Source organism: Phaethon aethereus, assembly GCF_964289735.1.
Source record: "Phaethon aethereus genome assembly, chromosome: 15".
NCBI lineage: Eukaryota > Metazoa > Chordata > Aves > Phaethontiformes > Phaethontidae > Phaethon > Phaethon aethereus.
In genome coordinates, this window is record NC_138591.1 from 7898963 (window position 1) to 7916333 (window position 17371).

Genomic DNA, 17371 nt, shown 5'->3' on the forward strand with positions numbered 1-17371 from the left:
TATCTTACTAATTACTTTGCCACATTTTCCATGCAATTAAAGAGCTAAATCACACATGATGCAAAGTCCTTGTAAGCAACTTCTAAACACCATTTACTTAATGGAAATAAATCTTCTTGCAAAGGAAAAAGAGTACTATTTTACACTTTGAGAATAATTCAAATGATCTCTTAAGATAGGAAAGCAATGAAAAGGGGGGTACATCTTTTTGGAAAATTTCTATTTTGCATATATATGTGTATATATATAAAACACAGCTAGATATGTCTACCTTCCCGCCAAAAAAAAGAAAGGGAGAAAGTAAAAGCAAATGAGACAGTCATTAAGTAAAAAAAAAAAAAACCCACATAAAGACTGTTTTGAGGTGCACAAAATAAGGAATTTTAATACCTGATCAGTTGTAAATAAAATCTAACCATCCATGCTTAAAAAGATTATGCGGAAAAAGGCTCTGCTACAAAGAAGTGGGCATTTTCCTTCTTTGAAAGGAAAACCATTTTTCTACTTACTGACTTAACTAGCTGTCATCCCATCACTGTCTGAATAACCTCATCAGCATCTCAATGAAAAGAACAATGAGTTTTACACAGACCACAGAAGACTACCAAAGCACCAAGAGGAAAACACAGACTTCTAATTTTCAATTTATTCCACTTCTTCCTTTTAATTTGATATTTCCTTTTTATAGGTACAAAGTATTAAGCAGACAACATTGTTTCTTGGTCAACACCAAAGAAGCTGAAGATCGTTCCATACCATTAACCAACACAGTAGTTGCATGAATACTTTGGAAAACTTGGTGTGAATTAAACCTAGCGGAATAGGAAAATGTCAGCAATTACAGTATACGTATTCAACTCATCAATTTCAATACAGAGGAGAAATCGGTAAAGCTATCTGCATTTTAAGAATCATTTTTCCAAGCTATTTTTAAGTCTGTTGGCTATATGGAGCCAAAGAGAGCCAGCTGCCTGTGAAGAAAATTGTTTACTACATTCAGATCATACCTACTTAGGAAAGTGTAATTGAAAAAGTAAGTATTAAAAATCTACAGGCCAAATTAACTCAGAATCCAGCTTCACTCTTAGATCCCAAGACATAGACATAGATTAGACTGCTGTAATCAGTGAGAACTAAGCATTTGTGATATGTTGAGATTACTGGATGAAAGCCACTAGAAGTACAAAGAGGTTTTGCAGCTCTAATATCCAACCTAGAGACAACAAAGAAAATCAAATCATCGGAGTCATTAGAATAATCATCACTGAGGAATTTCTACAGTAAGTTTTTGGTATACTACAAAAAGAAAATAGGGACGTTTTAGAGTAGATTCCCGCTCCTGATCTAAGCAGTACACCAGAAGTTAAGAAGGGTACAAAAATGCACAGAAAGCATTTACTTGTGCCAGTTTAGCTCCCTAACCTATCGCTTTGTAAAAGCAGAGCAGCATGTTTAAATCTTTTATTTTGGGGGTGACACGTAAAAGATTTTAAAGGGAAAATAAAAGAAATAACAGGTTGACAAGCTTTTGCTAATTTTGTATGTCAATATGAAGCAAGAAGTTAGTGTAGGTCTACCTGCCTTACATAGAGACTCTCACCTGATCACTACATAGTAAAAAAGAATAAAAAGCTCTTTGCAGTGATTTCTGAAACAACTCTTTGTACTTTACCTGCCAAGTTTGGCACCTTAAAAATTACATGAAAAAAAAAACAAACCCCAAATACATAAGTAGGCTTAGATTCTCTTTCTTCATTACAACATAAATTAATTAGAAATCTCTTTGTCTAACTGGAAGGATATTAAAAAAATATCAGATATGCATGAGATCCTAAAAACTACTTTTAATTATGTAAATTCTGTAACATTAGATATTCATTAACTCATGTCTGGTGCTGGCAGACATGCCCCATACTTTATCAAGGTTCTACAAGCAAACAAACTTCCAAAAAATCCATAATAAAGGAAAACAGAGTAAAACAGTTTCTTAGCCCAGAAAATAACTTAAGCCGTTACCTTTTCCATTGGGAGCTGAATGGATGCTTTACAGTCTGAAAATTCAATTGTAATACTGGGTCCTTGGATTTCTGTGACTACATATTGTAGTTTCTGTGATTCCTTTAACATCTTCCTGTTACTTCCACCAAATTTACCAAGTACACGATAAGCCACATGAGAAATACTGTCTGCAGGATTGCGCAATGTACGCCACAAAGCCTGTAAGTATTTTAAATGTGAGATGGTCAGACTAGTCTCACTTCAAAATTTTTCAAGTTGTAACGTGAAAAAATGTCAAGGAACACACTTATTCTTGAACCTGGGTAATTGATCCTGCATAACTTCCAGAAAATATTTACCTGGACTGAATAAAAGCAGTCTCTGACCACAGAAGTTCAAGAGCTTTATAAGAAGGTGGTCCTAAGTGCAGTTTTAGATTAGATTAATGTGATCAGCTACAAAATCTTTGCCACACTGAAATATAATTTCAAGTTTGTCACTTATTAGATAAGCAACATTATGAATTAAACAAAACAAAAACAAACAGAACTGTTAAGGCTGCAATGAATTAATCTCAAAGAGCTAGTTTTGAAATACAAAAAGCAAATAAAGTAAATATGAAAGGATAACGTGTATGCAAGCACTGTATTAGGGGAAATAACCACATTTAAAGCACTGTTCCAAATTTCGCACATACATGGTGAAGACGATATAAGATTTTATATGGCTGTCAATCGTGATACGCTGAAGGTAATTAGCTTTTTTTGTTTTGTTTTTTAAAAATTAACAAATTTTCATAATCTTCTGTACCATCTCATCTTAAACATAGTAATATTCCTGCTATTGAGTCCCAGGTCTTAACTTTAACCCCTTAACAGGGTCTATAGAAGAAATGATTAATTCACTTCTAAATTTTTCAGAGTTTTCAGTTTAATAGCACACCACCAACTGGCCTTTCACATACAAATCAGACCGGTATGGTTCTGACAGATTTTTTCAAGTTTTTAAAACCAAAAGGTTCATAAAAATTTCTAATAATATTTAGCGAATTAATGACCTCTTGTGGTCTAACAAGAAACAACAAGTTTACCTGCATTAGCTCGGCTCGAACTGGTTGAATGTGATCATACAGGAAGTCTGGCTGCAAGTTATCCACGCACAATTCAAGAGTTCTTAAGCCTTGGCTAACCAGAGTCTGAGATCCATTGAGAGCTGACACCAAGGGATCCATCAACATTGGCAGATAAGGCAGTAATGAGCTCAGTCGAACGGGCACAGTGAGGCAAAGCTCTACAAACAAGTCTTTCATGTGTTGTTTATGAAGGCCACTTTGCAACATATTAAGTCCTGAAAATCATTGACAAGTTATACACTCAAAAGAAAAAGACAGTCCACGGTTTATCGTTAAAAAATCACTAATTCCTAAATTCGGAATAACCTGACATTTTTAAACTCTGTAAAGCTCATATCTGTAAATAACGTATTTACAAAATATAATACCATTCATCATTATAACTTACATCTAAGGTTTTTATGCATTGAATATTTTTGTAGGTACACACCTATTAAAAAAAAAATACCAATGCACATTCTAAAATTTAATATTAGACTCAATGAAGTAGCATTTGAATACAATGGACGAAACCAGAAAAAGATAATTTGGCTCAAACCTCAGCCTTGTATCAATAAAAAAAATCCACACAGAACAATTTGTTTTTAAAATATCTGGCCTCCTGAAAAGAAACATTAAATGAGTTCAAGTGCATTCACTGTCCCATACAGACTAAACACATTCTCCAACTTATTTATCCCCCCATCAAGATTTCATATATCCCATAAACCTAGCTAGCACTTCCATACTGACATGTATTTTAGAGATAATGTTTTCGAGATAACATATATATTTACTAACTAAAATAAAATTTGCCCCTACAGCTGTAGATGGGAACCGAAAGATTTCACATTCCTTAAATTGTTCCTATTAGCTTGTCCTTCGGTTTAAGTAGTTCTCTACTTTTCCTTGCTCATCCTCAGTATCTCTGGAACAGTTTCCTTGCAAGCACAAATGCTCAGTTAGTCAAACTGATTGTTATTTCCATTTCTTTCTGCAAACTGGCACTACTTGCATTTATATTTATCACGCACTTGCAGACACACACAAATGCCCTCAACTGCGGAACAACCAGAGCTTCTCTGTTATGTTCTTCCCACAAAACCAGTGATGGCCTGGCAACATTGCTTCTCCTACTACTCTAATCCCTCAATGCTTTATGCTAACAAAGTTATCCATAGCAAAAAAATGAATGAACAAAACAAACAAAAAAACCCCAACAGCTCCACAATGGAAAGCAGAAAAACAAGCAGCAGAAATTGTGAAGCAGCCAAATCTATGGAGCCTGAAGCAGCTGACAGTAAATGAAAATAAGCCACATTCAAGATATTTAATCAACTGCTAAACTGAAAATCAGAAGCTACTTATCAGGGTTAGGGCTTTAGTTTTGTTTTTTTTTTTTTAATTACATAACATAACTTTATTACTACTATTTACAAAAAAGATCAGAAACTAGGGTGGGGAAAGAAGGTATTGCTCTACCTTGCAGTAAGTTTGGTAACAGCGGCAAGAATTCTTGATATAACAGATCATGACTGCCTCCTCCAATAGATCTGAACAGTGCTCTGAGCAGCAGGAAATAGTTATAGGGCTCTTTGGCAGTCTGTGCAAGTTCCATAGAGCTGTTCACAATCTTGTGCAAATGTGGCTATAAAAAAATAAAGCTTGAAGATTAATAAAATATCAATTTTATCATCATTGTACTGTACAAGAGTTTAGCATGAGGCAAATTTTTCAGATCAAAAACCTTCAGCTACTCCAAGTACTCTGATACCATGCTAATTTTCTACCACTGTTGAAGAATTGTTAAAAAGTAAATATATATTTGAATAAGATCAAGCACCTAGAGTATTCTTTAATTAATTAAACCCTGCTTTCACATTAGCCAAATGATCAAGTCTGCTTGCTACTCCAAGCAGTAACTGTATTAAAACAAAAAACCTTCTGCAAATCTGACACAATGAAAAATATTTGCTCCACAGAACCTAGGGATGTGTAGCAGAAGTCAGAAGTGTCAGAAAGAGAAGACATTTCACAATATTGATTCACTCCTGATCTAACTTCATCACTAATTCTTGATGCTAAAATTGCTAAAATTCCACTTTGAAAGCAAACTTTTTCAAGTAAAAAAAATGATTAAAGAACTGGTGGCCTTTCTAGCGCAGAGGACATGAACAGTTTGCAGGAATCGTTAAAAATAGTTGAAAAATACATGGATTCTCACAGATCAGGGACAAACAGTGACATAATTCTGGATTTTATTAACATCTAAAAGCTTTCCACATTGCTATGCAAATTCTGCAAATAACCTTCATCATTCAATTAAATTATCTACCCAAGGCCCATATCATCAAACAAAAACGTAACAGAAGCATGAAACTCTGAAGGTATCACACTCTTTAAATTGGATCTCCAACTTACAAAATCCAAATGACCTTGATTCTGATGACAAATGAGAAGAATTTAGGCAAGATTATACATTAATATAGTTTCACATTAATTACAAATATTGCTTCATATTACTTTTGTCTTCCACAGAATCTGGAAAATTAGTAGTCCCTACTCTGTTCTACCCAGAAAACCGAACTAATCCTGCTGTAACAAATCGTTAAGCATAGAAACCATTATCACACAGTTACCTGCCTCAGAAATTGTGTTTATTCTAAGGTAGAAGGAAGAGAAATGGAGAGAAATTATGAGAGAGGGAGCAGCATTCAATTAATTAATACCTTAATGTTTTTTCTGGATATAGGCAGCTGTTACTTTATGAGAAAAGGACACACTTGCTTCAAGCTCACTATTTCTAAACTCACTGAATAATGAGATGATCTCATCAACATAAACAGACCCTTGGAATACATAGACAATATGTTGTCAATAGAAAAAACAGCATTCCTTAATCCAGACTTTCCAAGAGCACAGAAATATCTAACTCAAAAAGTACATGCTATTAATTAGGACATGAATGAACAAGGTTCACCAACACAAAAAAGTGATTCTACTCTAAGCAAAAGTCGTAAGCTAAGATGGAAACAAAGGGGGGAAAAATATGCAAGAAGATACGCATATCCTGACCGGGAAGTTACACGGGTTTATGGCAATCCTAATCAAATCACAAGCATGTATCAGTCATACTCAGAATTAGAACATCACAAAGACTATCAAATCTTAAGAGAGCGTAAAACTCTTAAGTTTCTTGAGTTTCTTCAGATGTAATCTGAAGAATGTATTGAGTCAAAACAGATTTTTTTCATTTTTAACACAAATGACCCTTACCTTCAGCATTTGTTCATTTTCAGCTGCAAATAGGGAAACTGAGCCAAAGACTAACTTGAACAGCTTGAGATACAGATTGGAGAGTTCCACATTAGAGCCCATTTCTGGCAGCCTATCCAGAAGATACTCAACCAAAATAGTTGCAAAGAGGGCAGAGGTAGTAGGGTTTGCCAAGAAGGAATTGGCAACAATCTATAAAAGGAAACCACAGAGGAGTTATTGTTGCTGTAATGAAGAGAGGGGCAAATGCACTACCCATTTAAAACAAAAAAAAATAAGGCAAATTCCTTTCTGTAAAACAGGAGGTCAGAACATTAACACAACCACCTGAACAAAACAAGAACTCCACAACGTTCAATACTTTTCAAGAATAAAGTCTATTCGTACCTTCTAAATTGAAGTGCTCATGTTTGCATTGCATCACTTAGTCTGGAAAACTTTTGAAAATCCATCTTCACAGAGTATTTTTATAGACTGCCTCAAATCTTGCATGCTCATTTCAACATTATTATTTATAATTCCACTTCAGGCTTATGTACTTCAAGGCATAAGCTATTTTCTACAGGCTGTTTATTATCAATTGAAAAAAGTAAACAAAAACATAATACCTGAAGAGCATAGTTTTTTGAGATTCGCTCCACCATATACGGAACAGTAGTTTGAAAGATTTCTTTGAAAGTTAAAGGGTTCATCATTGTGAACACACCAGCAAAATGCTCCAGGACTTCCTTTTCCTCTTTCATTCTGACTGTCTGACAGTTTGCTACTCGAACGTACGTCTGTCCGTTTCCTGCTATTTGGACCTATGGCAATTTAGAAAACGCGTATGTTGGTTACAGAATTTGAGTAACTTTTTCCCCACTATTCTTAAAGTACCTTTTGAAAAAAAACTGAGATTTTACATGTTTCACATGCAAATCCCACAAAATTACAAGTTGGGCACGAGAGCCAACAGTAACAATAAAAATATTAAAATAGAGTGTTTTCAGTACAGATTTTAAAACCATGAAGTCAGGAGCGGGAAAAGACAACAGCAGGAGATATCATAGTACATTTGTAAGGTTATTTAATTCCAAATCATGTACATTTACATTTCATTAGTACTTTGTGTAACTACAGAAGATAAACATAGCCGTACGAATGCTTCAATTGATAGCTAAACTGTCTCTTTGAAGGAAAGATTTAATCCATTACATGAAAGACAAGTATCTTCAGTCTGACCTGCCTGCATAAACACACACAGTAACAAATGTTAAAAAAATAATTTGTGCCTTGCAAGTAAAAAGTACTTTGAAATTCATAAAATTTCCCAGTAGCTGTGGTCCTGAAATTAAAGACTTAATGAAAATATAGTACACATTAAATTTGTCTTTTAGCTGACAAATAAATCCTTATTAGAAGATCTAACACATAGTAACTGTATGAATAAAAGTGCTATGCGGCCAGGTTACATACCTGATAGATATCTAAAGCTTGCATTGCATATTTTACCAATTTTATATAGATTTGAGTCTCCTTAGGCTGCAACTGCTTATTTGGAATGAATTGTGCTTCTGAAACAAGGTAAAGAATAAGACAGTAGTTATCTATTGAAAATACTACTTGCTTTCACACTAGAGAGCTTTAATTGTAGCATTACAAAAGAGAAACGTAATTAAATATTATTCAGTTTTACCACCAGGAGCTTTGCATGATGTTATGCCCCACGTGATTGTCTTGACACCACAGACCAAAGTTTTTACTAAGCTTCGGCAATCTGTGACCTGAAATGTCTGTTTATCTTCTTTTTCTTTCTCCCCTTGTTTTTCAAATACAGGTACTGGTGCAGGGGCCACTGGAGTGGCTGGGGCAGGAGATGGAACCGGAACAGGTGCCGCATTTGCTGCTGTCGGTACTCCAGGTAACACGGCTTCAGCAGCCCCAAGTTCAGACTGTGGCTTGCATTTTTTAAAAATTACAGAAAGCTGGTATCGTGCTATAGTGTGAAATTTCAGAACAAAAACCTAGGGCACAAAGAGGAAAAGCAAATGAAAGAGCAGGGAGGGGGAAGAAAAAAGAAAATAAGTTTCTTCTTCAAAAGGAATTCTAAATTTAATAATACTAATACTTCAAGTCAGCATACTGAGATCAATAAAATTTACAACTAAGTATTTCTGAAGTTGTTCAAATGACAGCACACATTTTTAAGAAGTTCCAAAAGTAAAAATAAAAGAAGTTCCAAAAGTAAAAATATTTGCTTAAAACTAGTAAAACCATCAACTAAAAATTGATTTCACTTAAATTCTACTTAATTTTAAAATAAAAGGTATTTGAATTCATTTTTAAAAATAAGACTTAATATTTCAGTCTATAAATATTTAACATTAAGCATAAAAAGCTTGAATTTTTCAGATGTATATGTAATATATGTCAGATGCGTTAAAATATATATACATTATAGGTTTAAGTTGTATTTTATGCAGCATATCAGGTTTAGAAAGCAATCATCAATCCTGCATAACAGCGGTCCCCAGCACTTCCGCCTCTTGGCTGATACAAAACAAGGGACATGTTGCACCAGGTTTCAGTTAAAGTTTTCCGTACTTTCCAGATTTCAAGGCGTCGATCTGCTTGGCTTGCTCAGACACTTCCCCACTACCACCGCAGTTCTGTACACTCCCTTCTTCCCTAGGTGTACCTTCTCTGAATTCACATATTATTACAAATTTTAATTTGCTAAACAAATGACCAGATTGTGTTACATTACAGCTTTTTTAAAAAGTAGGGAAAAAAAAGTAGTTTATTTGAAAGACAAACCCCACTAGAAAGCTACTTCCGCTGGAGAAACCTGGAAAAGACCCGTTACAATACATAACGTCAAGATGTTTCACTTGCACGATCACTTGTATTTTGTATTTAGGATGAAAGCCATTCCCTAAGCTACTGCTACCTTAAAGAAAAATAAAAGTCAGGGGTAATACCAAATAACCTGGAGATGACTAAAATAACTAAAACTCTTCTCCGGTGCATTTCAAAACCACGACAGTCTGTCAATGACAGAGAAGGGTCAAAGATGGAAGGGATCCACTACATTCAGAATTCTTAGATCTCCCTTTCCAAAACAAGCAGCCATACAGCTTCCTCAGTTGTCTTAAAGTGCTAACACCAGTTTGGTTTAGATTTCAAGGCATGCTCTCACATCCCAAAATGAGATTCATTAAACCAGTATTTGCCCTAGTGTTTTACTCTACAACTGAGTGCATCTTTATGTTGTGGCAGGAGAAACACTGGGCAACCTTTTTCTATTAAACACTTGGCTACAGCAAGCACAGAGTTCCACTTGTACTACACCACAGATGACAGCTTTCTGGGTGCATCCCCGATTTTAAAAATAACAAACAAACAAAAAAAAGCTCCAAAAAAATCCTCCATATAAAGTCAATCCTTAAAAACTATCAGTAGGTCTTGAAACTACAGATATTTCACTATGCCAAGGACCTGCGAGATAAACCTTTCATGTTTTAAAAAAACAAAAGAAAAACCCCCACACGTATAGCCAGAAGGCATTAAAAAAAAATACCATTCTTACATACCCTTAAGTGGGGCAAAAAAGATTACAACTAAAATTTAAAAGAAAATTTAAAAAAATAGTTAACAGTTAAGCTACTCCCAGCATCATAGACATACAGCTTCCTGCTTTGAAACAAGTCACTGAATGAATAAGCTGAGTTGGCAAAGCATCTCCACTACACTCAAGATATTATCCCAGTTGCATAGCATTTTAAAAAGCCTGTCTCTAAAGTATTAAAATGAAATACGGTGTGCCGACTCTTTCTACAGAGTCTCATTTCTGAGGAAAGGAGAAGTGTGATTGACAACATACTATAAAACAGGATATTCAACTTATTATCAAATGTTTTAAACAAATCAATACCTCCAGCATTCTCATAAGAATATCTCTACCATTTCCGTTTTCCTGTTCACTTTTAGACCGGATACAGTCTACCAAATTTAGCAGAAGCTTGCAAGACATTGTCTGGATACTGCTAGGCAACGACTCATCATCAATGTTCTTGGCAAATAACTGGACAGCAAGGGAGAGATCATTGAGTGGTAAATGCTGACGGACATGATGTACCAGGTCTGCCAGTGTACTATATGCAAGTGGTCTATCAGTAAAAACAAGAAATGAAGAAAACACATTGAGGACAATTAAAATTTTTGTTAATTGGACTTCACCATTAATTACTTCTTGGAGCTATTTCCTAGACTGTAAATCCAAATTTTCTATTTTTATATGCAAATCCAGAGTTCACAAGTCTTTTTCAATTACACAAGAGAATTACAACATGTACAGTCTAACCAAAGGTGCATTAATCTGTCCCCCAACACTGTTACGTCTCTGATCTTGCTTCCCCCATTGCTGAACATCCCCAGCCCATCTTTCCTTCTACATACCATTAAGAGCAAATTAGCATGTTTTAAGCCACATTTTAAGCAGTGTTGGTAAGCTGTTTCACAATTAATCATTGATGATTCATGATTTCAAAAGCAGTTATGAAAACTGATGAATTTTTTTAATCATTTCTTTTCAAATACCAGGTGTAAGCATCTAGTAGAGCAAATACGTCTAAATCTAACACTGGTTGTCACTAAGATACACCTGATACTTAAGGAAGAGGAAGTAATTGTCCTAGTTCACGTCTTTTAATTTGGTCAGCAAAAGCACCTAAAAACTAGTAGACTATTGAAGACACAGAAAATAAGTATTCTCCCCATTTATTTTTTTTCAAATTAGTAAGTTTTAAGGTACTTATTGACAAAACAGTTTAAATCTCATTCAGATTTTACACTGGACACAAGATTTAGGCTGCTTTGTGAAATATTGGGAAGATACTGATTTGATTTCACTGTGACCACTGCTTTGGTTGTGCTTTGCAATCCAAAAAATGAAATAGTTTTCATTCACCTGTTTATCATATTTTGCCCTACACTCACACCACCATGCTGCACCATCAAATTTTTAAATAACAACCACTCTATACAGCAGCAGATATTAGAATCTAATAAAATTAGTTATTTAAAGCAAAGACTTAGGACCCTATACAGACATTGTTGTAAATATTAATAAACCTTGAAAGAAACCAGCCCTGGCAGGCACTCAAGAGAGCTATTCCAAACTTTCTGTCGTACCTCAGTGTCTCTCGGGCAGTGTATCCAGAGCCAATTAGTATAGATTCATCAAATAGTTTGTCCATACATGGAATAAATTCTATAATTTAAAAAAAAAAAAGTGAGGGAAAAAAAGAAAAAGCTATACATAGTGATTGGCACAGGAAATAATCAAAACAATACAGTTAAGAATTATACCACTTAACTTAGGTTTAAATACCTAAGTCAGAAAGTGGTTTTATTATAAAATTCATTGCTGAAGCTTACAAGAGGCAGCATCATTTACAAGGAAACTTTAAATTAACTTCTTGTGACTATGAACTCCACTGACACTTGCCCCTTAAGTAACATTACAGTACACAGTCAAAGCCACAGCACTGATACAACAAAAACAGTCACAGCTGGACAGCGAAAAAATGCTTATATTATTTTCAACTTTGCAGAACTTCTTAAATATAACTAGTGAGTTACCGGAAAGGACAAGTTCAGGCAACACTGTACAACACAACTCTACTTTGTCTGGCATATTGTCCTACAAGCTCTATCCCAAAATGTAAGGAGGCATGCATGCAACTTGGGGTCCAGGGAAGAAAAGGAAGATTTCAGCAACAAAGTCAAGTGACAAAGCAAGACCAAAGAAGCATTTTCTTTTTAAATATAGAAATCAGTAAGTTTATGGAATTGATTAAGTCACTCCATCCTAAACACAGATGATGGAAATGGCAGAAAGGATTAACTGCTCCCACCTCCAAATAATGCAACAAGCTAAAACTTATTAACAAATAAGCAAAAAAATCAAATAAAGAGAAAGAGGAGCATCCAGCAACCTTCACTCTCCACCAATTTCCAAACAATATTAAAGATGAAAAATCCAGCATTTTCTGAATGAAATCAAAAAGGGACAAGGAATCTGTGAGGTCCACTCAAATGAAAGGGACAACGTGGTAGCTGTCTTTGCTTTTAAGAGAATGTCACATTCTGTAAAAATACAAAGGAAGATAGAAGAGCCTTGGCATTGTTTTTCTGAGGGAGGTAGAGATCTGGAAGACTTAAAGTAGAAAAAGCAAATAAAGACTGGGAATAAAGATTTCAGATGCAAGGACAACCAGTTATTTCACAAGGCAACCACAGCAGTCATGACATGGGAATAAATTCAGTCATAGCCAACAACCAACTGTGGAGAAAAAAGCTGAGTCAAAAAGATGGTTGGAAAGGAACTGCCTTTGATCATCAAACCACTCTGAAAAAAGGAATTAGTCTTAGATGCACTAGTATTAGCACAGCAAAGAGATTAAGACACAACTCCTGACAATGAAAAAAAAGCAAAAGGAAATGCAAACTGAAAAACAGTAATGAGGTTTTTGTGTATTGAAAACATTTAACGTTAATATACCTGTGTTGTACTATTACTCTTAATCTGAGCTAGTAAGAGAAATTCAAGCAAAGCAAGTAATAATAAATTGTTTATACCAGACCACTGATGGAACTCTCACACTGTTAAACTTCATAACATAGGAATATTTTACATTGAAATTAAGAAATGTTCAGTCATTAGAACTTCAGAAACATCATACAAGCCATTCTAGCTTTTTGAAATTGACATCTCAGTTAAAATTCTCAACAGAAATGTCTTCATAGGAATGAAAACAGGTAGGTTGCTAAATTCAATTTGCATTCTATCTTCCAAGCCAGCTTTTAAAAGCTCTATCTAATATTTATGTGTATACCATATTTTGCCGATATGAAGTATTCTTAGATAGAGGCTGTCTTTACAGCGATGACAAAATACATCACAGTAAAATACATGGTGTTATTCATCAACAATCAACACAGAAGACTAAGTTTGAAAGATTATTGCACTGAGAACATTAATGCCAATGGCAAGACCCACAAATGCGCAGCACTTCCCTCAACACTCATTTTTCCAAGTAAGTTGAACTGCACCAGCAGAATGACCAGAGCCTTACCTCCTACAGATCTCCACATACTTTATGTCCCACTTCTCTCCCTCACACTCTATTCCTTCTGCGATAACCACGTTCCCTCTTCTCCTTAACGTTTCTAAGCATTTCCTCCTCTACATCCACTTGGGGGCTGCCAGGTAGCCAAGAGCAGGGCTGCAGGGATGCGTTAGCAACATGTATGCTAAAACACCAGCCAGCTGACCAAGGGCAATGAATTGCTAAGCTCACACTGCTCTTTATACCTCCAATGGAGACACTAATTGGAGTTTCCTCCGCTACCCAAAATACTGAAGTTCACAGAGGATGCAGAACATCGTATCTTTAAGACCTCACTGATCTGTTGAATTTTGTTGAAACTGGTCAAGTTCAGAAGTTATTAAGAAAAGGCTGAGAAACATAAAACCATTAAGTTAATTTCTTTAGAAAAATATTCAAAGAAACAGCTTTCCATGTAATCACAACACTAAATTCCAGAACTAGGAAACATGCTTTACTTTTTTGCAAGCTAACATCACATTGCCCCATAATTGTTGTTAGCAGAAGGACAAGAAAGGGGACCACACAGTAAAGATGGAAAGACAGAAGTTAGTATTTAGCAAAGTACATTCATCTCCAATTTTGCAATTCTGCCAAAACAGAACATACCCACCAAACCTACTTAATTCAGGCAGACCAAAAATGGCTTTCCTCTGCTAGAGGCAAATACTACAAGATGAATCAAACATACAGTATCACATTTTGACAGAACTACTTCCACTCAGGTTAACAGATTAAAATTTTGAAGTATCCATACAATTGCAGGCACAATTACAAATGAACACAAATGTTTATCATCAAATGATAATTACTTGGAACAATAGATACTTGGAAAGCTAGAAAAGCTACTTGTTCAGTATGCCATCTTATTCAGGTGACTTTTTTTTTTTTAAAGAAAAAAGAAAAAAGGTAAAACAACACACACACACAAAAAAAAAAAAAATCACACCCACTCCCAAAACAATCAGAAGTAGGTAATAGTCCAAAACAAATTAGTAAGCAATACACCTCTTCGACAGAGAAATAGTTTAAATCTTTCCAGTCTATAGATAAATTTTCAAAAAGTGCTACTTACGGCTCCTCAAGTCTGTTGTCAAGATGTGCTTAGCAGCAATTAGAAGCTCCTTCCGGAGGTGTGCCGTTTCAGCTGGACAATTTGAGAGCAACTGCAACATTCCTTTCACCATTTGCTGAGAATATTTAGCCACTAATTCCTATAACAAAAAAATAACATGAATACAATTGTTATGACATTGTATTTTAAAGCTTTGCATTTGCAAAACAATATTCAATTAAAATTCACTTGTTTCTCTTTAAGCAACCTACTTGTAAAAATAAAATACAACATTCATTCCATAAATGCCTGGGGCAGGGGAAATGGCACATTTTTACTTTTCATTCACATGCGAACTTCTGAAAGGACAACAAAGTATAGCCCTGTCTTCAGATTTGCTACACAAACGCTCTTCTCTCCAAGCCCTGATGCACTGCAGCATGCTGGTCACTTGCCTGCCATAAAGTAACTAGCAACCTGTTGCACTAAGAGCAGCAAAGGAACAAAAATGCAACCTACCTGGTAAATTCTTATGATGTAAGCCAAAAAAGACAATGTTTTAATTTGAGCAGCGATAAAATCGGCATACAATTCCTTGTTATAAAGTTTATGTTGCCTGAAATTAAATTGAACAGTGGTTACGATTTTGTTCCTCCTCTTTAATACCTTAGTTCAGAAAATTCAAAGACATTTCAAATTACATCATCTTATAGTGATGTTCTTGCTTCACAAGGAAATAAAATCATCATGGGACAGCCTATTTTCAACAAGCTCTCTGGCATTCAAACTCCCAGCATCTAGCTTCTGCTCTAAGCAGAAACGCACAGCCCTGAGGCAGCCATACAATGCTCAGCTTTCTGCAGAAAGCCAAGCCAATACATTAGCATCAAACATTTGGATCCATTCCCCAAACTGAGGCAATTTTTTTCTCCAAGTAGTATTCCCTCCCACAGACTTGTCTGTCTGTCTCAAGCTTCAACCACTTATTCCGATCATCTGGGCAGACAGGGAAAGACAGAGATCTTACTCCTGCTGCCCTGCTCAGCACCACTTGCTGCTCCTTAGAATCATCTCTCTCTGAAGCAGGAAAAGCAGCGCCCATATCTGCAACATCACAAGGCTTCACCTAAACTACACCTCGGAAGAGCAAAAATGTATCACTGGTGGTACAGTAAAGATTAAACAACAGCAAGTGTCCTAACCAACAGAGTCTCTTACCACATACTATCTGTGGTAATACGACTTTCTGTCAGAAATTATTTTTTAAAAATGCATTATCAAATAATAAATTGGGATCTACTGCACAACCATGGATTTTATCACTGCCATATAATGGAAGTATTCAGATTTGCCAATTACTTCATGTACAAAATTTTTGCCAATTTTAAGTCAAATAATCATTGCTACATTTGAGATTAAAAGCAGTAAGATTAGAAGCAAAAATCACAGGATATAAGACAAAAATATTTTAGGTGATATTGAATGGCAGGTTTAAGTAGTTTATCCCAAATATCATCACAATACTGTTAAAATGCTCTTACCTTGCCTGAGCAGAAACCTGTATTATAATAGTGTTCATAATCAAGGGCACAAATTCAGCTACTACATTATGGATGTTGAGTTTGTAGAGCTTTAAAAAAAAAAAAAAAAGTATTAGAGAAATTTACAAGTCACATTCACATGCAACTTATTTGAGAGCTAATCAGAAAAAAAAAAATTAAGAAATCTCAGTGGCTTATTTTAAACCATATTTTGATCTCCAAAATACATTACATCCATTTTCACTGATATGTTAGCCATCAGACATTACTCAAGCCATTCAGTAATAAAAACTACCTACATGCAAAATACTGGAGTATACTAACCTGATACATAAGAACAACAATAATAGGTAGCTCAGCCAAGACCTTTAGAGATAAAGATCCTCTGGGAATTATAGAATGCTGAAAGAAAGAATACATGTTTTATAAACAGTGTAATTATTAATTCAAAAAGGTATTTGAAATTCATTTTTTAAAGAAACTGCTCTTTTTAGTAGCACTATATTTAGCAATAATATTTAAAAAGCACAAAACCATTTGGTATTATATTAAGTAAAAATCCTGTAATTACATCTGCATAGAAAATATCTGAAAAGTTTCAAGCGGCTTCTACAAATAACTCTTTATAACAACAACAAAAAGAAAGCCTATTACATTTACCTGCTCTTATGATTCGTGGCATTGCGATACAGACAGTCTCATAGTTAAAGAGCAGTTAGAATACTCACTGTTCTCGTTTCACTATCTTCTCGCTCAGGGTTTACTTTCACCACAATTGTTGTAATCATGCCAACCATTTCAGGAGTAGGAACAGTGTTCTCTGGAATCACCTGAGGATTCTCAAAATACCGATTCTACAAGCAAAGAGCAGAAGAAAAATATAATAATGCTAGTAAGAGTCAAAAGGATATTTATCTCATTAGAATGCATCCATATAGTTTTTCCCCACAACTTACTGCAGACAGTTTTTTCTTCTCTGCACGTGACATTTACACTGCAGCATCTACTGGGACTACAGACATATCCTGCAATCTTTCACCCCCCCGCTACAGCAAGAAGCAGAAAAGCATCCCCAACCAAGGTGGTTCTTTCACTAAAGAAAGCATCCAAACAGATGCCCTGTATCGTGAGGAAGAGCAGGCAATGGCCTCCACAGAGATCAAGCACACTGAATAACTCTATCTGCTGGAAAGTACCTCACCTCACTCTTCCCTCAAAAAACCCTCCATATTTGGCTACA

General features: G+C 35.2%; 1 protein-coding gene across 1 annotated transcript in view; it reads right to left on the bottom strand.

Moving 5' to 3' along the window:
• Nucleotides 1-17371, bottom strand: part of TRRAP (transformation/transcription domain associated protein) — a gene marked incomplete at its 3' end in the record, with an annotated part of 99133 nt that overhangs the window by 73480 nt on the left and 8282 nt on the right. The window contains 14 exon segments of the mRNA XM_082006807.1: nt 2017-2217; nt 3089-3345; nt 4592-4757; nt 6386-6577; nt 6994-7188; nt 7841-7938; nt 8061-8388; nt 10299-10533; nt 11558-11636; nt 14612-14750; nt 15110-15206; nt 16132-16220; nt 16456-16533; nt 16860-16985. Of these exon segments, the coding sequence (XP_081862933.1) occupies nt 2017-2217; nt 3089-3345; nt 4592-4757; nt 6386-6577; nt 6994-7188; nt 7841-7938; nt 8061-8388; nt 10299-10533; nt 11558-11636; nt 14612-14750; nt 15110-15206; nt 16132-16220; nt 16456-16533; nt 16860-16985 (2280 nt within the window).